The sequence below is a fragment of the Homarus americanus genome, unplaced genomic scaffold, assembly GCF_018991925.1.
Source record: "Homarus americanus isolate GMGI-L3 unplaced genomic scaffold, GMGI_Hamer_2.0 scaffold11022, whole genome shotgun sequence".
Lineage (NCBI taxonomy): Eukaryota > Metazoa > Arthropoda > Malacostraca > Decapoda > Nephropidae > Homarus > Homarus americanus.
This window is the reverse complement of record NW_024737068.1, coordinates 7,661,494-7,686,312: the sequence shown is the minus strand read 5'-3', so window position 1 is coordinate 7,686,312 and position 24,819 is coordinate 7,661,494. Positions and strand designations below refer to the sequence as shown.

The 24,819-nt window shown below is 37.1% G+C and overlaps 1 protein-coding gene across 1 annotated transcript; it reads left to right on the top strand.

The window, feature by feature from the left end:
- Window positions 1-1,069: 1,069 nt before the first annotated feature.
- On the top strand, window positions 1,070-24,103 carry LOC121873067 (putative uncharacterized protein DDB_G0293878). Its single transcript, XM_042376384.1, has 3 exons — window positions 1,070-1,114; window positions 16,350-17,834; window positions 23,918-24,103. The coding sequence occupies exons 1-3, from the start codon at window positions 1,070-1,072 to the stop codon at window positions 24,101-24,103; spliced, it is 1,716 nt and encodes a 571-aa protein (XP_042232318.1).
- Window positions 24,104-24,819: the final 716 nt, after the last annotated feature.

The window sequence follows — 24,819 nt, the reverse complement described above, 5'->3', positions numbered from 1 at the left end:
AATTATCTATGATTCATTACCTGGACAAAAAGATTAATTGCTTCTTGGATGTCCTCTACTGGAGAAAGAGACAGATTACCTATCGTCTCGTCTTTACTGGAGAATGACTAATTGATTTCTGATTGGTGCTGAGCAAAAGGCAAAATGTCGTCTGATGATGATCCCTGGTCCTTATAGTTAAGATGTATTGACGTCTTGAGTGGAAAACAAATAATAATCTCGTTGTTTTAAAGATAATATATGTGCTTTTATTTATCTAATAGTTATTTTTTTTAATTCATACAAAAATCTCTGCATCAAACATAAGGGCTAATACTGTGTGAATCTGGAGGCTACATAAGGAATTAACTACTAGGTTATTGAAGAACGTGTGCTATAATTTAAGTTAATAAAATAATCAAGGCGTGAATAAAAATAATACTAATACAAATACTACTACTAATACTACTACTACTACTACTACTACTACTACTACTACTACTACTAATAATAATAATAATAATAATAATAATAATAATAATAATAATAATAATAATAATAATAATAATAATAAATAAATACCAATAATAATAGTAATTAATAAACATCAATAAATAATAATAATAATAATAATAATAATAATAATAAATAACAATAATAATAATAATAATAATAATAATAGAATAAGAATAAATAATAATAATAATACAATAATAATAATAATAATAATAATAATAATAATAATAATAATAATAATAATAATAATAATAATAATAATAATAATAATAATAATAAATAATAATAATAATAAATATAATAATAATAATAATAATAATAAATAATAATAATGTACATACATAATAATAATAATAATAATAATAATAATAATAATAATAATAATAATAATAATAATAATAATAATAATAATAATAATAATAATAATAATAATAATAGTAATAATAATAATAATAATAATAGTAAACATGAATGAGGTTGTAAATGGCTACGGACAGAGCGGAGCACGACCGTCGAACAGATACAACAAGATGAAAGTCTACGGACAACGCCATCCAGGTTTCACTTACTCATGATGGCGGTTAACACATTCAAGGGCAGCCCGACGTATGATATACAGGTGTGTGTGTGTGTGTGTGTGTGTGTGTGTGTGTGTGTGTGTGAGAGAGGGAAAAACAAATGAAAACAAATAAAATCAGGTAAACTACAAGAAATTTCCCTGGATTTGTTTAAGGGGCTAGCCACTGAGAGACAAGTGAACCAAAATAGGGCATACTAAAAATTTATATCTATTGAATACAATATAAAAGAAGACTTCACAGGTTAACATATATTCCATTTATGATATTACTGTATGACTCATATCTCAAATCAATATTAATTTTATGACGGTAAATTCATAACAAACATATAATGCATCAGAGGTCAAAGGTCATTGGAAAATATCCTCATTGTTATGCTTATCAGGACACTATAAAGTTGCACAGATATATATATTTCGGTGGTCTTATTACGACCTGAGGAAGTTTCATTATGATTAGATTTATACATTATGATATTTATATTTTTATTTTATTTTTCTTCTCTATGTCTATATGGATATATTGTGCATTACTCTTTAACAACCAAACATCATCGTCAGACTGTAGTTTTTTTTAATTCTCTCCTTAACATCGTTGGTCAGTGAGGCAATTTGGTGACTCATTACAAAAGGTCAGAAGTCCAGTGTTTTATGATTTTCTCAAGATTAATAACGTCTGAGAGTTTCCTTCCACCTTTTCCTTCCCATTTACTACAGGGGAAACTGTGAAATTGAGACTCAGTAACCTGTTTGACATTCAGTACGCTTTTCATAACTCTCCAAATTCTCAGACCTTCTACAATTGTTAATACTCGTCTCTCTTTATGTCATTCTACCTGATTTGCATTGTATATCCTTTCCTCTCACTAAGAGTTAGTTAAAGCACCATTGGAATAATGTAATGTTCCTCTGTTTTGTTATTTATAAGATATGGGGACTCCCTTCCTCTGATCTTGGAGCCAAAGTGGAAAAGTTGAATAAGATGAACGCTGCTCTCGGAAAGAGATATTCCCTTTATTTTTTTGTAAATAGGACTGAGAGAGAGAGAGAGAGAAGGAAGCGTTGCTCTTCCGGGAAAATGTGTTCAGTGTTTACCAGAGGATGAAGGACACTTTAGCCTGGATGAGAAGCGACACAACTTAGCCGCTTGTGTTGGGGGAGGTTATGGCCTCAAGTATACACACGCACGCACACACAAATACAAACACGCGCATCGCACACATGAACACACAAACACATACACGCACAAAACAACGTACACACACGCACAACAAAACATACACACAGAATTTATTTTTTCGTCACTGTTCCTCAAGAAAGTCTATGAAGTAAATTTATATGTATTATATGTACGTAGGAAAATATCAACTCAAAACAAGCACATTGCATCAACCATTAAACCAAGAAAATGTTTCATTTCAAACGACATTTTTTATGAAAATAAAAACTAACATGCATATGTAGTAAAGATAGTCTACATTTTTTTAAGAACTGTATATAAATGCGATTAAATACTAATTGGCACAACGTAATTGAGTTTTTCAATATTCTAAATATTTTTAATAATTTCAGAGGTCATTAATCAACACTAATTGCTCGATTTTTATTAATTGTGAACTTAATTAGCATGTGAATTAGTACCTTTGTATGAAATTTGAACAAAATCCATGGTATGACCCCAGGTGCCGCAACGCAAGGTGAAACACGATGCAGGAGCAACACTATTTACCCAGCTGGTCTTCATCAACGTCCGTGTTTGCTCGAGGAAATAGTTTAAAAAAATCCTCGCAACATATCTTCTAAGTCCATGTAAACATTTAATACAATAGCTCAGGTCTTGTATCGTCGTTCACAGCTAAAATGTTAGATGAATCCTGTGTTATGAATGAAATATAATGTTCTGAGGCACCCATGAGGTAATATACATCTTCAATAACTTTTCATTCACGTATTGCATGTACAATGATTTCAGTATAAAAATTGACGTAGTAATATTGTGTGTGTGTGTGTGTGTGTGTGTATGTGTGTGTGTGTGTGTGTTTTCCTACAACACACGTCAGGCTGCCCTTGTATGTGTAACCCGCCATGAGTAAGTGAAACATGGATGGTCTTATCCGTAGACTTTCGTAGCGGTGTATCTCGGTGGAGGACGGGTGTGGTCCGTTGTGTTAGCACTGTCTTCGAAAACTAATTCATGTTTATTATTGTTATTATTGTTATAATTGTTATTATTGTTATTGTTATTATTATTATTATTATTATTATTATTATTATTATTATTATTATTATTATTATTATTATTATTATTTTTATTATTATAAAACACTGGACCTCTGACCTTTAGTAATGAGTCACCAAATTGACTCACTGACCAACGATGTTAACACAAGAAGGAGAGAGTTAAAACAAAAACTACTGTCTGACGGTATCTCTTAGCACTGTTGATGTTTGGTTGTTAAAGATTAATGCACAATATATCCATAAAGACAAAGAGAATAAAAATTTAATAATAATACAATATCATAAAGTATAAATCAATTCATAATGAAACTTCCTCAGGTTGTATTGAGCCAGAGTAATCACCAACAGTATCATCACTTACACTCTATTCAGGGATTTCGTAATAGGACCACTGAAATATTTCTGTGCACTTTATATTGTCCTGATAATCATAACAATGAGGATATTTTCCCCTGACCTTTGACCTCTGATGCAATATATGTTATCAATTTACCGTCATAAAATTAATGTTGATTTGATCAGTTATACAATAAGAAATATAATACTGTATATATAATGAGTATCATATAACTGACCCCTGATTTCTTACCTTTGGTATGTCTTAAATATTAATCCAATTTTCATAGTCTTAATATTATTTGCGGATAGATGTTAATAATTAATGAGACAGGGGTTACTGAGAGTGTAGGAGAGAAGTTTGTAAAAATAAAGTACGTCTCGTAACACCAGACTCTAGCACACAATTCCTTCAGCTCCTGCCTTCAGTGGCAAGTGCTGGAGGGTCTGGTGCACTAACAAAAACTCACTGGACAAAAATTCACCAGTTAGGGTTAGGTTGAGTGAGTTTTTTTCCGGTGAGTTTTGTCCGGTGAGCTATTGTCCTGACCCCAGAGAGTCATTATATTACCAAACTTCGTAACTTAGATAACCTGCCTAGTACTTATTAACTGATCCCTATTGGCTAACAAACTCCCCGGTCATTATTAACTTGAGAACAATAGACAAAAGACACTATTACTATATCCCTTCACCAGATCTTTTAAATCCCAGGTTCGTGTTGTCTGGCACAAGAGGCTCTAACAGACTATATATCCCACGCCTTCAAAAACAAATATGAGTTCAAATTGACGAGAACACAACAATTAACTAACCCCCCCCCCACTTATCTTTACAAGTTTTGATCATGACAACACAACAGTTAATTCTTCTTCTTTCTTCCTTCTTATTCTTTCTTAATCGTATCCACATTCCTCAGTCTCAAGTCTTTCCCACTTACAGCTTGGTATTTTGCGCCTCTCTCTCTCTCTCTCTCTCTCTCTCTCTCTCAACCACGATTCTTCACACGACTATTCACATTACTCTACCACGTCCAATCGTCTCATTCCAGGCTACTCTGATCGCCTCTAACTCTTGTTGCTACACCACATGACCAAACTATCTCATCCTTCTTACTAACGTCGACAAATTTGCTTTGAATATTATCTTTGAGCGTCTAATGAACATCGCTAACCTGCATCTCACGTCCAGCTAGGAATGGTTATACGTCGTTATGTGTATAAGGTATATCTTACCAATGGACTGACAACAAGAATACAGTACACATACTAGTCTGATATATGAAGCAGTTAACCATAAACAGAAGGTAATGCAATTATTGGATTCACATTCTCCTAGATCTAATATTATCCAGTTGTTGTGGTGGATAAGATTACTGCCAGCGTTTCTCTCTCTCTCTCTCTCTCTCTCTCTCTCTCTCTCTCTCTCTCTCTCTCTCTCTCTCCCTCTCTCTCGTTTATCTATTTTCCTTTGGCAAAGACTTTGGAAAAACACCAATCTCGCAGCACCAGCCATAAAGCACTCTGGCTATAACACTCCCCATAACGACCACATGCTTACATCATGTCATAAAACACGCACTCACAATGTTCCTCTCATTAATAACAACGCATCAGCTGTTATCCGTAATTATACCACGGTAATTATATCACAGGTGAGATACTCGATGGTATTACTGTTCACCTGAATCTATCATCTGGTCTGAGTGGGAATAAAACCAGGAAGGAAAGAGTTAATGACAGAATATTGAAAAATTTTTGTACGTCGATTTCTTGTGACGGAAATATGGTTAGCAGATGATAAAGATATAAATATTAGGTACTGGCAGTGAACAGATAGATGACTTAAATGTAAAATAAAATAAAAACTGGACAACTTGAGCGTCTGAGTGTTAAAATTAATTTAGATATATTTATAGAATAATGAAGGTCCCATTAATTTTGTTGTTATTAAAAGCTAAATAAGGACTATGATGTAGTAAGAGTGTGGACCAGCTCAGACATCAGTTGAATAGGTCAATTAGGACGGCGGCAGCAGCTGGTTCTTGATACTATCTCGAGCATGTTTGAGGAACAAGTAATATGCTGTAAATTGTAGATTATTACCTACACAAGCCAGGACTAATGAACCAGGTGTATGTTATGGTGTGAACAGAAGCAGGACGATAACAACACACAAGATGACGTCATCTCTCAAAGACTCTTCCTACTTTTATACATGATCTGCCACTGTAGGTGCGGGTGTAACACCTGTACAGGTGTGTGTGGGTGTAAAACCTGTACTGGTATATTTGGTTTTATACTTGTACAGGTGTGTGTGTGTAATAATAATAATAATAATAATAATACTAATAATAATACTAATAATAATACTAATAATAATACTAATAATAATACTAATAATAATACTAATAATAATAATAATAATAATAATAATAATAATAATAATAATAATAATAATAATAATAATAATAATAATAATAATAATAATAATAATAATAATAATAATAATAATTAACGGTTTATTGAAAAAGTTCTGCAGCCCAAAGACTGAAAATATACATTAGACAAAAATGACTTATTACCTGCAAAGACATGGGGTGGGTGGGTCGTTTAACAAAAGCTTTCATTACTGAAAGGAGAAGGAAAATGAATAAATTGAACAAACAAATTATTATTGTTTACAGCTGATGGTCCGGGCTGGTCTCTTGCCATACTGTGTGAGGTCACATAGGCGTGTGCGTGTGCGTGTGCGTGTGCGTGTGCGCGTGTGTGTGTGTGTGTGTAACACGTGCACCAAGTGAGGACAAGGGTCACAGGTAGTCATGACACAGGTGACCCACAAGAGAGAAGGAGGTGAGGCAGCAACACTACTCTTAACAACAACATAAACAAGCTAACTCTTGTGGTATAACATTGTGTGAAACTAAAAACACAAACTGTGAATTTCAGAGCAACTTGGAGGTAATGTTGTCGTGTCGTGAATACCAAATACCACGACACGTTGCCACACCGTCAACACTCGAGTACACAAGTAAGTGAAAAATCTATACTGAATGTTTTTCTTACGAACAGAAGAAAAATGTTTCAAGAAATGTTGAGGAGGACCATTTACTTCCTGAGTGTAACTGTGGTGAACTACCGCTTATGGCCTCGGGGGGGGTCCTTGGATGGTGCCTGCCGACGGGGCATACTTGCTTGTTCTTCTGGGGGATAGGGGGAATACTGAATACTTGTTGGTGCCCCCGCCGGTGTTGGGGTGTATTTTGCTGGTTCCCCTCTGGGTGTAGAGGTGTACTACCCCCTAGTGGTGAAGGTGTTGTTCTATCAGAGGTAAGGTGTGGAGGGCCCACTTGTTGTTGTTGTTGTCCCAGGTGATACTTCAGAGCCAGGAGAAGACCCTTACCCTGATCTCACCTTTTTGTTTCCGTGAGAAGAGGGCATAGAGAGAGTGGAGAAGACAGGGAAGGGAAAGGGGAAATAGAGACAGAGGGAGAGGGAGGTAACAGTATACGGGGTGACAGGAGAAAAAGTCGACCATATAACATCCTAATTATATTCCTTCCTATATCATATACAAACACATACACCTACACGTACACACTAACACAACAATACTAAAACAAACAATGGCGCATAGACATACCCGCAACAAACACACACACACACACACACACACACACTCGCTTTAACTAGAAACTCCAATTTGTAAAAGTTAATGACGTGTGTAAGTAGTTTAGTGTGTGGGCAGCAGTGAGAGGCGCAACACACAGCAAACACTGTCTACTACACCTGAGTATTTGTCTAACATTGCCATTACCTTATAGAGTATTTCTTTTGTGTAGCATAAATTAACATAATTGGACCTAACTTAACCGAACCTAATCTAAATTAACCTAACCAAACTTTACTTAACCTAACCCAACACTCACTATCACAGTCCACCACAGTCCACCGCCACAGTCACTACCTCAGTCCACCACCACAGTCACAACCACACTCACTATCACAGTCCACCACAGTCCACCGCCGCAGTCACTACCTCAGTCCACCACCACAGTCACAACCACACTCACTATCACAGTCCACCACAGTCCACTACCAAAGTCCACCACCTCTCTCCTTACCACAGTCCACCACAGTCACTACCACAGTCCACAGTCCACCGCCACAGTCCACCACAGTCACTACCACAGTCACTACCACAGTCACTACCACAGTCCACCACAGTCACTTCAACACAATGTCAACAGAAGAGAGAAACTCACAAATTGGCATCGACTTACCTGGCCAGATGGAGAAGACCAATTTATCTCACATATCAAGTGTCTCTCAAAGTTCTCTTTCTCTTAAATAGTTACTGTGGCTTTTACCTGGTGGATGGTTTTTATGGTGGTGGTTGTTGTGGTGTAGGTTGTTGTGGTAGTGGTGGTTGTTGTGGTAGTGGTGGCTGTTGTGGTAGTGGTATTGCTGTGGTAGTGGTGGCTGTTGTGTAATAATGTTGTTGTGGTAGTGATGATTGTTGTGGAGTGTGGTTGTTGTGTTGTGGTGGCTGTTGTGTAGTGGTGGCTGTTGTGGTAATGGTGGTTGTTGTGGTAGTGATGATTGTTGTGGTAGTGGTGGTTGTTGTGGTAGTGTGGTTGTTGTAGCTATGGTGGCTGTTGTGTAGTGGTGGCTGTTGTGGTAATGGTGGTTGTTGTGAGTAGTGATGGTTGTGGTGGTAGTGGTGGTTGTTGTGGCTGTGGTGGCTGTTGTGTTAGTGGTGGCTGTTGTGGTAGTTGTGGTTGTGGTAGTGGTGGTTGTTGTGGTAGTGGTGGTGGTTGTTGTGTTAGTGGGGCTGTTGTGGTAGTTGTGGTTGTGGTGGTGGTGGTTGTTGTTGTGGTAGTGGTGGCTGTTGTGGTAGTTGTGGTTGTGGTAGTGGTGGTTGTTGTGGTAGTGGTGGTTGTTGTGGTAGTGGTGGTTGTTGTGTATGGCTGTTGTGGCAGTGGTGGCTGTTGTGGTAGTTGTGGTTGTGGTAGTGGTGGTTGTTGTGGTAGTGGTGGCTGTTGTGGCTATGGTGGTTGTTGTGTTAGGTGGTGGTGTTGTGTTAGTGGTGGTGGTTGTTGTGTTAGTGGTGGTTGTTGTGTTAGTGGTGGTTGTTGTGTTAGTGGTGGTTGTTGTGTTAGTGGTGGCTGTTGTGGTAGTTGTGGTTGTGGTAGTGGTGGTTGTTGTGGTAGTGGTGGCTGTTGTGGTGGTTGTGGTTGTGGTAGTGGTGGTTGTTGTGGTAGTGGTGGTTGTTGTGTTAGTGGTGGTTGTTGTGGCTATGGTGGCTGTTGTGGCAGTGGTGGCTGTTGTGGTAGTTGTGGTTGTGGTAGTGGTGGTTGTTGTGGTAGTGGTGGCTGTTGTGGCTATGGTGGTTGTTGTGTTAGTGGTGGTTGTTGTGTTAGTGGTGGTTGTTGTGTTAGTGGTGGTTGTTGTGTTAGTGGTGGTTGTTGTGGCTATGGTGGCTGTTGTGGTAGTGGTGGCTGTTGTGGTAGTTGTGGTTGTGGTAGTGGTGGTTGTTGTGGTAGTGGTGGCTGTTGTTGTGGCTGTGACTGTTGTGGTAGTGGTGGTTGTTGTGGTATTGATGGCTGTTGTGGTTGTTGTGGTTGTTGTGGTTGTTGTGGTGGTCATGGTTGTTATGTTAGTGGTGGTTGTTGCGGTAGTGATGGTTGTTGTGGTACTGGTGGTGGTTGTGGTAGTGATGGTTGTTGTGGTTGTGATGGTTGCTGTGGTAGTGGTGGGCGTTGTGGTTGTTGTGAGTAGTGGTGGTTGTTGTGGTTGTGGTTGTTGTTGTGGTAGTGGTGGCTGTTGCGGTAGTGGTTGTTGTGGTTGTTGAGGTGGTTGTAGTTATATCTGTTATGGCATTGGTGGTATTTGCTGTGGTAGTGATGATTGTTGTGGTGGTTTGGTTGATGTGGAAGTGGTGGTTGTTATGGTAATGGTGGTTGTTGTGGTGGTGGTGGTTGTCATGGTAGTGGTGATTGTTATGGTAGTGGTGGTTGTTCTGGTAGTGATAGATCTTGTGATAGTGATGGTAATAATTTTTATGGTTGCTTGCTATGTTTGTTGTACTTAATTTCTTTGATGTTGTGATAATAGTGGTTATGGATGATTATTGCGTTATGAAAATTATTTTGAGCAACGGTTGTGATAATAAGGGTTATTATGGTCGATTATTAAAGTACGGTAACAACATATTGACGGGGTGTAATAATGTTAATAAAACAATAATTAAACATAACACACTTTCCTCCACGTGTAGCAGTAAGCAGCGTCAATACTCCCTCACTCTCCCACAACTGACAGCATAAAGAATCCGCACATGACTTAAAACATATTTTCCTCGTCAACAATTCACTCCACAGCTCTCGGAACCAAAACAACATTAGCAGGTTTATCACTTCGTCTTTTGACTGTCGTAAAAATATAAGACTTTCTGTTTCTGGTTCTTTGTATAGGGGAAAAGAGGAAGGAAGAGTTAGGTGATATATTGTGTTGTCATAAGCATGGTGGAATCTTTCTTAGGTTAGTGTGTATAAGACTAACTTTTTGAATAGCGTTTAGTGGATTTCGGTATATCTGTCTTAGTACCAGAGGCGGTAAACGTTTGAATCTTTCATATTGTTGACTTTGTGTACTGTATATTGATCTGGTCATGTGGAGTGACCTTTACTGTATATGGAGCGAAACAAGAGTTGGAAACAGAGCCAATACCACGAGATGACAGACACCCACAATAAAGTAATTTCACCATCGTACACAGAAGAATACAATAGTGATAATGTCCTAATAAGATATCACCTCTACAACCATACAATAAGTGGTTGGAGTCACACTGTAAACACCATAGCCCTACCTACCAGTTTATGTCCCTCGACAATAAGTATCAGGTCAGCCACTGTTAATGTTAGCATCGGGCAGCATGTTACAGCTGCCAGATATTCAATACCAATTGCGACAAAAAAATCAAACTGGCTGAACCATTTTCCTGCCTAATGTCCATGAAAACCACATTAAGTTTAGATATATCTTTTAGGCGCCGCTGGGGAATTACTCAACAATTAGTGTTAATTCTGTAATAGGAGATTTTATATAGGATGACTATTATTACTTTGTACAGACAAGCTGGGATGACACTCAATTTTTTCTTCAAGATAATATATAGGGAATTATACTGTATACTTATCCTGTATACTGTCTACTTATATTACTCCCTCAACAAATTCGACCTGGTAAAAGACCTTTCAGTATTAGGTCTAATTATCCAAACTCCTTCTTCAACATGTTCATGAGTATAACAGTGTAAGGAATATCAAATCTCTCCCTCAAGAACTTCTGGTGATAATCTTCATACTTTTAAAACTATCAATTGAGTTGGAAATCCTTTAATATCTAAATATAGATCTCCTTGGAAAGTTAATCAAGAAGCCGCCCTCAAAAATATCATGTCAGATAATTAGGTTCAGTAGTAACCCTTGAATGGTAAGGAACTTTAATTAAAGGTCATTAACTGGCCTATTTACCTGGGTTGTTAATGAGCATGTTGAAGGGGGAATACCTGTGTCTACCTTCTATAGATAATCGGATTTATTACTCAAAAATACTGCAATGTTATAATATATATCATAATCAGACTTTTTTTTATAAACCTTTTTCCCTTTCTAAATATCATTATATATAACTCTAGTTTATAGGCTTTAATCCAGAAAATATCTATGTTACAATTTCTAGTCCCCTAAAAGCTCTGTCTTGTTTGCTGTATTCTAAAAAAAACTTTAATACAGGCAAAGACTATGTTACAGGCTGTATCCTAAAACAACACTAAAGTTACTGATAGCTTCCTTAATTACACTCGTTAAAATCACCTGATACAACCCGTACTATTAACTCGCTGAAAAAATGCAAGTAAAATTTTTCGATATTTTTTTAGTAATAAAAAAAATAATAAAATATATTTGTGATTTTATTTATCAATTTGCATGAAAAATATTATGATAGTGATGGTCACAGTTAGTATGGCATTATTCATTATTGTTCTATCTAAATGAGAAAAAAAATAGGGATTGAGTTAATGTAGCAGAATATATGTAATAATGTAGGGAAGAGGGGGACAATAAACCCATTAAAACCGGTGGGAAATGTTACTGTTGGTTTTGTTGTCACGGTTAATAGCGTCCATTATTTCCGGATTGATGGTGTTGCCCTGGGATCACCCCCGAGGCCTCGTATTTGCCAATGGTCGTCTATGTCCATTCAGAAAAGTTACGGTCGGACAACTGCCCCGTATCTCTCAGCCGCGCGTGTGTCCCCCTCATGTACTTTAGTGAGTTTTTTGTTGTCTTTAGCCCTTTAACGACGGTAATTTTATCCCCCCATGAGGATTATTGGTTAGAGAATGGTCCTGAAAAAGGGGATCAAGCTTAATTTATCACCTTCAAAGATTTATAACTTAAACCATCTTTCTCATTGGGTTATTATTTGTCCTATATTGCTCCTAAGATGTTATAGCCAAAGGGTTATGACCTTAAATCATCGTCCTTAAAGTGTCAAAGCTTAAACCATCGTCTTCAGAGGGTTAATTCACAACTAGGAGAGAAAGACGGAGTGAACGGGTAACAACCTTTCACATAATTATTACAAACTACAATACAAAATTTCGTCCAGGTGTTTCAAGATTTAAATGTTAATAGTATAGTTATTGGAGCTATACTTAATCTAACTTTCTTTATTATTACCAGGAGATTATATATTTTTACATTGTTACTTCTCCTTATGGATTTATATAGGTTTGTTTTAGTGTGGCCGAGTATGTACAGCATTCGTCCCCTGTCCTAAAGTTCACTGGTTCACGCCCTTGGTAACCCTCAGCCCTCCCTGCCGTGAATAGGTGCCTAACTTTACAACTGGGGAGATAAAGTCAATTTTCTAAGTTAAATGTAGAGAAACTTCACAGTATAACAGTATAATATTGTTATGAGAGTTTAATCTATTCACATTCTTATTGATGTTAGTGTTCGTACGAAAGTTTTTTTTTTCTACTATAAAAATCTAAAACATTTACAAGGAGTCAATAATCTGTGTATCTTTTTCATCTGTGAGCATCATGAGTCAGCTGAAGGAGGTGTGTGAAGGCGACGTCCTCCTGGTCAACATCACCTTCACAACGATTTATCTTCCTCTATCTTGATAACACAAACTGATATGTACACAGGTAAAAAAAACTATATGTTGGCTTGCAATATTTTTCTTCCTTTAAACTAAAAAAAATGGTAGTGTGTCGCTGCCGGGTGGATCATCAACAAACATGTTTTTGTTTACCTATGCGAGCTGTGTTTACTTTGTTTTTGTTTACAGTGAAGGAAAGATAAAACAAAAGGGTAGTGTTAGGAGGCCGGGTGTACCGTGTGGGTTATTGGATCAGTGACCTCCACCAGCCACCAAACGTCACAGTTGACCAGATGGAAGTGTAGCTCACGTGCTGCTCTCTCTCTCCCTTACCATTAATATTGTTTTGTTTATCTTTGTTTTCCTGCAGCAGCGGCGAGCAGCTGGCCAGAATCAATAGAAGCTTTAACGGAAATAAAAATATAATACAAAAACTAAAAATAAAAATTAAACTATTAAAACTGTGATGGAATGTGACTTGTTTTGTTTATTTGTTAATAGCTCTTGTTATTATTGTTGAAGCTTTTGTTATTATTATGGCGCTGTGACACACCTGGGTCACTTAACCTTGTGTAATACTGGTCACGTTATCACCACAGTCTTGTTATGGTGTTCTCTGGTTCCATATATATACTGTATATATATATATATATATATATATATATATATATATATATATATATATATATATATATATATATATATATATATATATATATATATATATATATATATATATATATATATAAGTTTAGTCGTGTTCTATTGTTCTTTCACACAACACATAATGATCAACCAATTATTCATTATCTATTTTTTCTGCTGTACAGAAAATTAAACATTGTGGTCATATTTTAATGTTCTTTTATTCTTAGCACACGACATCGTAAATGTCTGTACTGTATGTGTAGCTAAAAGAACTTTACTTAAGAACAGTTGAACATATTTATCTCTGAACCCAAAACAGAATAAAAAACAAAGATGTCATATTTATTAGTCAGATTAAAGTTATAATACAAAGTTAAACTCGTCTCTATCTTGGCAGTAATAAGTTGGTGGTCAATAACAAGGGCGGTTGGCTCAGGTGTTTTTATTATGTCATTTGTTTACAAGGTGATTTAATTGCATTTTGTTGCGTGATTTTGACACATATTGAAATCAAACGTCAATTTACCCCCAAAGTAATTAAATTTTAAACCGAACTGGGAAATATTGCACGCGTGTGTGTGTGTGTGTGTGTGTGTGTGTGTGTGTGTGTGTGTCTCAACTATTTAATTATGTACTAAACCATAACAATGCTAATGCTCTCTCTCTCTCTCTCTCTCTCTCTCTCTCTCTCTCTCTCTCTCTCTCTCTCTCTCTCTCTCTCTCATACACAGGTAACCACAGTAATACCAAGTCCCTCCCTACACTAGCCAAGCTTAAAGACAGTCCTATTAACTAATCAACTAATATAATCTTCTTTAATAATTATCATACTCCAAATTGCTCCAACTAATCACATGACAATTTTCAATACTTTCATAAAAATTCCGTTTGTGAAAAGCAATATTCACAAAATAATATTAAATAACATTATTAATAACTTCTAATAAACTTTGTCTTAATACGTAATAAAATCACATCCTGTTATCAAGCTTAATATTAGTTAAAGGCGTTTCCTCACAAATCCCGTATAATTTTCCCTATAAGTCATTTTTTAGCTAATAATAAGTAATCATGAACAAATTACGGTATTTTTGTGTTGTTAATTGACCTAACCTGACCTGACGTGACCTGACCTGACCTGACCTGACCTGACCTAACCTAACCTAAAAAAAGAATTCTAGTGATAATGGTAGAAAAAAAATCCGAAATATCTATTGGGATAAAAACGAATATTAACCTATATAACTATTAATAAACACCGAGCAAATTATATTAGAGAACGGGTTATGATCAGGTTCCAAATACCTGTAACTAACCTGGCCGGTGATTATAGGGAGATTTCAGCATAACTTACGATGCAATTACTGAATTAATCTGAAACAATAACGAACATGTGGTGGCTAAATCCAAATAATCATATGAGGAGACGAAATTCATAGGGAAATCTCATAATCTAACGTTCTGGTACACTCCTCACCTCACCTCACCTCACCTGCTGCTATTGTAGGTGAGGTGCTGTAGTGTTTCAAGATGGACACGTAAGACTGCAAAGGGCGTTAATTATATAGCAGTGAAGTCCTCTAGTACCGGAAGAAGCTCGCTCTCTCTCTCTCTCTCTCTCTCTACTCCAAGACGCCAGACATATATTCTACCCCACTTGTTACATTTTCCGCCGCGTTACACAAACTCTAACACGACGGGAGAAGATGTGGGGGAAGCTATGTTACTATGATCTATATTCACAGTGACAATTCCATCTCTTTATGTAGTAGTTTGGTGAAAAGTTTGATAAATATAAATATATATATATATATATATATATATATATATAGATATATATATATATATACATATATATATATATATATATATATATATATATATATATATATATATATATATATATATATATATATATATATATATATATATATATATATATATATATATTTTTTTTTTTTTTTCTTTTTACTATATGCTGTCATTAATAAGTTATTTGAGAAAAGGTAATTAGGATATTTCACCTGGTTTACCTTTAATCATCACCAATAAGTAGAAAATAACAAATAATTAATACTCCAATTAACACTAACAATTATTATGACTATCATTTCATATTTGTGTTCATATTAATTTCTATGAAATGCATTTTCATGTATATAGAATCCCTAAGTTGCAGACCTGGCAAGTTAGGTTAGGTTAGGTTAGGTTAGGCTAGGCTAGGTTAAGTTAGGTTAAGTTAGGTTAGAGAGTAGCATCAACTTATTAGATATTAATGAATGTGAACGTTAATGCTAGTCTTGCAACACCTAGTTTAGAATCGGTCGGTAACTTTCTTCTAAAATGAAGTAGCCAACATTTCTTATTGAGGATAAATATGGTGGACACATTTGGCTGACAGAACCTGACAGTTGACAATAATATAACACAAGATCTGACTGCTGACAATAATAAAAAAATGGACCTCACAGCTGACAATAATACAACAAAGGACCTCACAGGTGACAATAATACAACAAAGGACCTCACAGGTGACAATAATATAACAAAGGACCTCACAGGTGACAATAATACAAAAAAGGACCTCACAGGTGACAATAATACAACAAAGGACCTCACAGGTGACAATAATACAACAAAGGACCTCACAGGTGACAATAATACAACAAAGGACCTCACAGGTGACAATAATATAACAAAGGACCTCACAGGTGACAATAATACAACAAAGGACCTCACAGGTGACAATAATACAACAAAGGGGACCTCACAGGTGACAATAATACAACAAAGGACCTCACAGGTGACAATAATAACAAAGGACCTCTGGTGACAAGGACCTCACAGGTGAATAATAAACAAAGGACCTCACAGGTGACAATAATACAACAAAGGACCTCACAGGTGACAATAATACAACAAAGGACCTCACAGGTGACAATAATACAACAAAGGACCTCACAGGTGACAATAATACAACAAAGGACCTCACAGGTGACAATAATACAACAAAGGACCTCACAGGTGACAATAATACAACAAAGGACCTCACAGGTGACAATAATACAACAAAGGACCTCACAGGTGACAATAATACAACAAAGGACCTCACAGGTGACAATAATACAACAAAGGACCTCACAGGTGACAATAATACAACAAAGGACCTCACAGGTGACAATAATACAACAAAGGACCTCACATGTGACAATAATACAACAAAGGACCTCACAGGTGACAATAATACAACAAAGAACCTCACTGCTGACAATAATACAACAAAGGACCTCGCAGGTGACAATAATACAACAAAGGACCTCACAGGCGACAATAATACAACAAAGGACCTCACAGGTGACAATAATACAACAAAGGACCTCACAGCTGACAATACTACAACAAAGGACCTCACAGGTGACAATAATACAACAAAGAACCTCACTGCTGACAATAATACAACAAAGGACCTCACAGAAGACCTCAAGGTGACAATAATACAACAAAAGGACCTCACAGGTGACAATAATACAACAAAGGACCTCACAGCTGACAATAATACAACAAAGGACCTCACAGGTGACAATAATACAACAAAGGACCTCACAGGTGACAATAATACAACAAAGAACCTCACTGCTGACAATAATACAACAAAGGACCTCACAGGTCACAATAATACAACAAAGGACCTCACAGGTGACAATAATACAACAAAGGACCTCACAGGTGACAATAATACAACAAAGGACCTCACAGGTGACAATAATACAACAAAGAACCTCACTGCTGACAATAATACAACAAAGGACCTCGCAGGTGACAATAATACAACAAAGGACCTCACAGACAATAATACAACAAAGGACCTCACAGGTGACAATAATACAACAAAGGACCTCACAGCTGACAATAATACAACAAAGGACCTCACAGGTGACAATAATACAACAAAGGACCTCACAGCTGACAATAATACAACAAAGGACCTCACAGCTGACAATAATACAACAAAGGACCTCACAGGTGACAATAATACAACAAAGGACCTTACAGGTGACAATAATACAACAAAGGACCTCACTGCTGACAATAATACAACAAAGGACCTTACAGGTGACAATAATACAACAAAGGACCTCACAGGTGACAATAATACAACAAAGGACCTCACAGGTGACAATAATACAACAAAGGACCTCACAGGTGACAATAATACAACAAAGGACCTTACAGGTGACAATAATACAACAAAGGACCTTACAGGTGACAATAATACAACAAAGGACCTCACAGGTGACAATAATACAACAAAGGACCTCACTGCTGACATTATAAAACTCATAATTCAGGTACACACAGGTAACGAACTACACTTTTTGGATGCATGCATATATTAACGAAATACACACACAAGCGCGCGCACACACACACACACACACACACACACACACACACATACATACATACATACATACTTACATACATACATACATACATACATACATACATACATACATACATACATATACAATATTTCACTCTGTAAATCGTACGAATGTTTGTAATGGTTCAACTGCGGCCATCAGTCAGGATCATCGTGCCTTGGTGATCAAATATGGATCGTATTCCATTGTGGGTTTTCCATCCGGTGTCGTGGTGATGTAAAAAACTCCCCCTTACATTCTTATATACCATCGTGTAAAAAGTTAATTAATTTTGTTATTGGATTTTTTTTTGTGTGTGTGCTTTGGGTTTGTGTTAGTGTGAGTGTGAGTCTGTCTGTCTGGCTGGCTGTCTGTCTGTCTCTCTGTCTCTCTGTCTCTTTCCCTATCTCTGTCTCTCTTATCTCTCTCCTCCAGTAGTTTCAACAATATCCTGGGTAAACACACACACTCTGAAAGTCAAACACACAACGTAAATTAAGTTGTTCATCACATCATTCTTTTGTTATACCAGAGAACAGAAAATGTGGTTGGTGAAAGACAGTGAGAGATGGAGGCACAGTGAGAGATAGAAGCTCAGTGGTAATGGTATTGTGAGAGATAGAGATACAGTAAATTAGGAGACAGATGTAGACTGAGACGGAGAGATACATTTAGAGATGAATAGATGGATGGATGAATAGTGAATAATAGACAGAGAAGTAGATAGATAACACTCATGAACTGGTAGGTAAGACTCTGGGAGGCTGGAACACCAACGTCTCGGTGTTCTTGAGTGACCTTAGGCTACAGACTCACTGGACACTCAATGGCATCCAGACGGAGGAATACCTGATGTATACCTGGTCGACCTTTCTCACCTGAGGAGCTCGATGGATTCATTAAATTGGGATATTCTAGGTTAAATTTAATTTACCTGTGTATCTTATTATTATTCGTCTCGCCATTGAAATTTAGAGAGATAGAGAGACAGACAAAAGACAGACAAACACAAAAGAGAATTAAATAAACTAAGATATATAAATACTGAGAGGGTTTGGAGGAAATAAATAAGAGAGAGAGAGAGAGAGAGAGAGAGAGAGAGAGAGAGAGAGAGAGAGAGACTACAAGTATCAGCTGACGTCATATTCTATAATGGTAGAATATTAAGTTACCCCTCCAGGCCTCCACAACGGCTCAGCTGTGGCCCATATTATTACTGTCACCATGACTGACAGGGAGGAGACGGGGAGGAGGGGTAGATGGGGAGAGGAAAAGGGAAGGAGTAGGAGACGGAGAGAGGAGCAGACGGGAGGAGGAAGAGACAGGGAGGAGAAGACGGGAAGGAAGAGGAGACAGGGAGGAAGAGGAGACAGGGGGAAGAGGAGATAGGTAGGAAGAGGAAACAGAGAGGAAGAGGAGACAGGGGGAAACAAATATGGAGGAGAAGAAGGTATTTTATAACTGTAAACAAATATGTGAAAAAAATACGATAAAAACATAAAAAAAGACAAAATGCAATAAGAGCCGCTATGGAAGACAAAGACAATCCATGTAAAAAAAAAAAGACAAAATTGCCAATTATTATATAAAGTTAACAGTAAAAGAACAAGCTGTATTGTAACTCCAGTATAACTCCGATAGCTAACTCACGAACCAATCAAAATGCTCCAGGAAAAAAACTTCGGAATTTGTGATTGGTTCGTTAGCTTCCCAGGCGAGACTATGAAATGTTCAGCCTTGTTAATAATGATAGCTGTCCAATTACTGTAATGGGAAACTCTGGACTCATGTTGATTAAATTTATATACTCCTTTAATTAGCACCATCAGGATATATCGTAGATGGGACTGAATAAATTACTATATATATATTATTCATTAATTAGTTCCTTTGATATATTCTTAAAACTTTATTCAATCTGTATGTTTATATTTCTTAAGTCAACGTGATGGTATTAAATCACCTGACGTCTAATGAGATCAGGTAATATTATAATTGTTACTATACCTTAAACTATCACGAACATGTTATGGTTGGTTGGTAGGAGAGCGTCGTTCGCATCCTGGGTAACTCACTGCAGTATTGATTTTGTCACCTAATCATATGAATTATTTTCTTATATTCTATAATCAATAACAATTACTGTATCAGATGTATGAGTCAAACCGACTTTATCTTCGCTAATAATACTTGCAATTTTATATATATATATTTGTTGTATTTAAATTTTGCATATACATTTTACCTGTAAGTATGAACTTATCTACTCTCGATATATTTTTTTACTTACGATTTAAGTGAACATTTACGACTTGGCTAAAGCGTCAATTTTTTTTCGACGATTACTTGGGGTAATAATAATGAAATAAATATAAGTAAATTTAAAGATGATAATAATAATAATAATAATAATAATAATAATAATAATAATAATAATAATAATAATAATAATAATAATAATAATAATAATAATAATAATAATAATAGTAATAATAATAATAATAATAATAATACAATCGAATATCACATTACCTCACACAGTTATCACAGCCACACTATTGTTTACACTTAAGAGGAAGACGTCACCAGCGCCAGAGAACTTGTGAAGCACAGTATGAAACACCCTCACTTAACTTCTTATGCCATGACTCACACAGCCTCTAAGATCGGCCGTATTGAGAAGTATGACACTATATCACTTAAAATATGACAAGATAACAATCAACGCCTTACAGACAATAAACAACAGATTTTTAAAGTTACTTCGAGATAACATTATCAGTACAATCTTTGGGGGTAGTGTAGCTGAAAGGCCATTACTAAGAGACCGTCGAACATATTATATAACCCTTCAATACATAATGTAAAGCCAATAGTGAAATATTCCACAATATATACAGTGAGTTAATGGTGTTATCTCTCAAGCCACTGTACACCTCCATCACACACACACACACCGCTGCATACTTTCCTCCTCCTCAACCTCTTGTGTTAAGTATGAGTTTGCTTGGGTCATAAACACCTAAATATGATCTAGTATAACGCACCTTATATACACATCAAGTATAAGTGTATTCGGGTCATAAATGTATTCCATTTTTCATTTTAAACTTTTTTAGACTCTCTCTCTCTCTCTCTCTCATTAATGTTTCATAATATAACTCTTCCCCTTAATTCATTTATCTATTCTTATTTACTGTCAATATTATCCCCTCTCCCTGTTCCTGCCTGAGTGAGGAACAAGAGTCTATAGAGGTAAGACCTCTCTCATCCTAATGTTTATCATCATCACACACACACACACACACACACACACACACACACACACACACACACACACACACACACACACCATTGTAAAAATTATCAATAACTTGTAATAAACCAGTGTATTCACTTCCAGTAAATCCTACTTCTTGCACTGTTATTATGTTGAAATGCCCTGTAGTTTGAGCTTTTCCCCCAACTAGTTATTATGTATCTTATGTGTATCACTTATGTTATTTGTATATTATTTGTAAATCGAAACCCATTCCCCAATTATGTAACTGTATATTTTCAGAATTCTGGCTGCTATGCTCTTTCAATAAACCGTTAATTGTAAACACACACACACACACACACACACACACACACACACACACACACACACACTGCTTTGCAAACATAGAATCACAGAAATAAACAAATCTAATCCCCTTAGGTTTAAACTGCAGACAGTGACATTTCACTACCCTTCTCTTACCCCTCCTACCATTCTTTCTATGCCCATCCTCTACCCTCCTTCCTTCACCACTCCCATCCCATTCCTCTCCCTCCCCTTCCCTACAACCCCCCTCCCCGTATTACTCCCCCTCCCCCTACCACTCCCCCAACCCTCTTACCCTTCCCACTACCACATCCACCTCCCCCTTCCCCTTCCGTAACTCCACAGTCATACATTTACACGAGTAAAAAATCGCTTTCAAACATCTGGCTCTTATTTTTGTCCTCTTGTGTCAGAGTTCGCCGAATTACTGGAATAATATTGTACCTTGTTTACACTTCTGTGAAATTGGAAGTAATAGTGGCAGTTTGTTTCCGTTGTGTGTGTGTGTGTGTGTGTGTGTGTGTGTGTGTGTGTGTGTGTGTGTGTGTGTGTGTGTGTATTTATATATATGCATACCTGTGTGTTGTGTTTGTTTGTGCGAATGTGTATATGCAGCATACATGAGTGTTTGGGTGTGTACATGAGATAACACAATCATGCTCAGTGGCCACCTCCTGGTACAGTACATTTTACCACCCACTCCTCGAGGTAAACACTACTTTGTCAAGACTACCGAGCCATAGTAGATAAGTCAACATAACAGAATTGAACTCCCTTAGCTGGACGTTTTCTCTTGATACGTCATTAATTACGTCACAACCACTTTCATGACGTCATTATGCAAAATTTTTGGATTATGTAAATATTATGTGTGTGTGTGTGTGGTGAGACGACCACTAGTCAGGTCGTGATGCTGCCCTCTACGACAATGGTGTGTTATCTTTAAGGTGATTATATGCAGTAAATATCATTTATTAGGTAACAGTGTGCCATTATGGGTGTCAGCTCCAACACATTAGTGGATTACGACATTTGGTAATTGTATTATCGTGTAATGGCTTCTGTGTTATTCCGAGCTGCCAAATGTATCTGAATATAACGGAAACAATAATTAATACGAAGGTGGTAATGTTAAGTGTCGTGATCTTGGTATACGACAATAATTTGGTAACTCGAGGTATTGATTCACTCTAATACAGGTCGAGAAGTTGTGCTTGTGATTTTCAAAGATTAATTCTCATGGTGTATTTGATGCCATACCAAGGTTGACGGAAACGATGGTCATGTTGTATCTGGATGCCAACAAGCACTACTACCCTACTACTTGTACTCTGGTTAATCGAGGCGATAATTAAACAATACCATCATCAGTCGAGGCAGTCATCAGTCAAGAAAGTCATCAGTCAAAACAGTCATTAGTTAAGAGGGCGAAACATTACCTGACCCTGGATGATAACACGCTCTGTACACCATAAAGAGCGCGGGACCATTACACGTCTTATATTTCCTCAGGAGGCAAGCATGGGACCACCTTGTTTCAGTCGTTCTGTGGGTTGACATAGGACCACACACACACGGCTCGTTTATGTGACCCTGGAGGCGAGCTTGCGACCACACACGCCTCGTTTTATTCATCGTAAGAGCTTTTGTGAATCTGGACCCTGGCATCCCTTGCTATCTCAACCCCCCAGCGTTACATTACTCTACCTAGTTCGTTCAATACATCCTTCTCCCCACTTATAGTTTTTTCCTGATATCCTCCGACCCTTCCTACTTGTACTAATTTGTCAGATGTGTGTGTATTACTCTCTCTCTCTCTCTCTCTCTCTCTCTCTCTCTCTCTCTCTCTCTCTCTCTCTCTCTTTGTCATCATGTACGTCACTTAGTTTATACGCCCTTACTCTCTTCTTTCCAAGTATTACCTATATTTCATATACTTATCTCTTACGTTATTTCCTACTTTTAACTGTGTCTCTAGCAGTAAGTGAAGCCCAGATGATGTATGATCAGCGGATGAGTGACTCGGGAAAGAAAATATTTAAAGTGTGTCTATGGGCGTGAAATATTTGTCTTAGAGTAGGGAACTTGAAGAAAGGGTAACACGACCTCCCTAAAGTAATAAGGAAATAAGGAAAGGAATACGACACCCTAAAATAAGGAAGATGCAGTAAGAATCCCCCTCCTCCTTGAAGTAAACAGTGTGACATAATCCTCTGGCAAGAAATTAACAACACCTAATGGCTACCTGTGGGAACCTTCTCAGCTGCTACAGGTAACCCGACCATGCTTGCCACCATCATCTGTTGAAGTCGAGTAGGGATAATATTTCTTTCTTATTATCATGACACAAGGACAATGACCGTGTGAGCAAGAGACTGCTTAATACATCTCGGCTTGTTTTCCTCTCCCTTCTCGTCAGCCAACAATCTTCTCAACCAACAATTACGTCATCCAACAACCTCGTCAACCAACAATATCGTCAGCCAACAATATCGTCAGCATGTATAAACTCGAGACCGCTTTACCTATTCGAGCAGTGAAATTGGCCGTCTTAGTCAGCCAACAACTCGTGACAACATCAAGGGGTCGAAGCAATCACCGGTAGCACTAGAGGCTTGTCTTGTGTAGTTGCCTTTACACTATTACCAAATGTGTGTGTGTGTGTGTGTGTGTGTGTGTGTGTGTGTGTGTGTGTGTGTGTGTGTAACTATACATAACTTGTTTTAAAAGATAAAATATAAAAATAATTTGAAAAGAAAAAGAGTAAAATGTAGAGAGAGTTAAGACGCGTTGAGTAGATTTCCAGGTGGCTCAGCTGCTCGTTGATTAAGGCGTGGGAGGCTGACACCTGGCCTAGACGGAGGGCTTAATAATGCGACCACCGACCCTTAGTGACTCACTCTGCCTCTTGACAAGTGAGTAGTGAGAGTGAGTGTGCCTCTGACAGTGACTGCATACTAACTATTCCTGGCCAAGAAAGAAATATAAAAGAAAGAAGAGAGAGAGAGAGAGAGAGAGAGAGAAGGGTATACTCACCTGTTTATCATTTAGAAATATGTCCAGCTTTTACCTGTAATCCTCGTCGACTGGGAACAAAAACCCACCATGACCATCTATCATGACACAGAACCAAGTCGCCTCCCTCTCCCTATACACAGAGAGACGGTGATAAATGAATAGAACTAAGAGATGTGGTCCCCGGAGAGATAAGAGACAAAATTAGGAAGAATGGGTAGAGACAATACCTCCCTGAGAGATAAGAGACAAGATATGGGAGGAATGGTAGAGACAGCTAGACAAAGTGTGGAGAAGAAAGCCTTA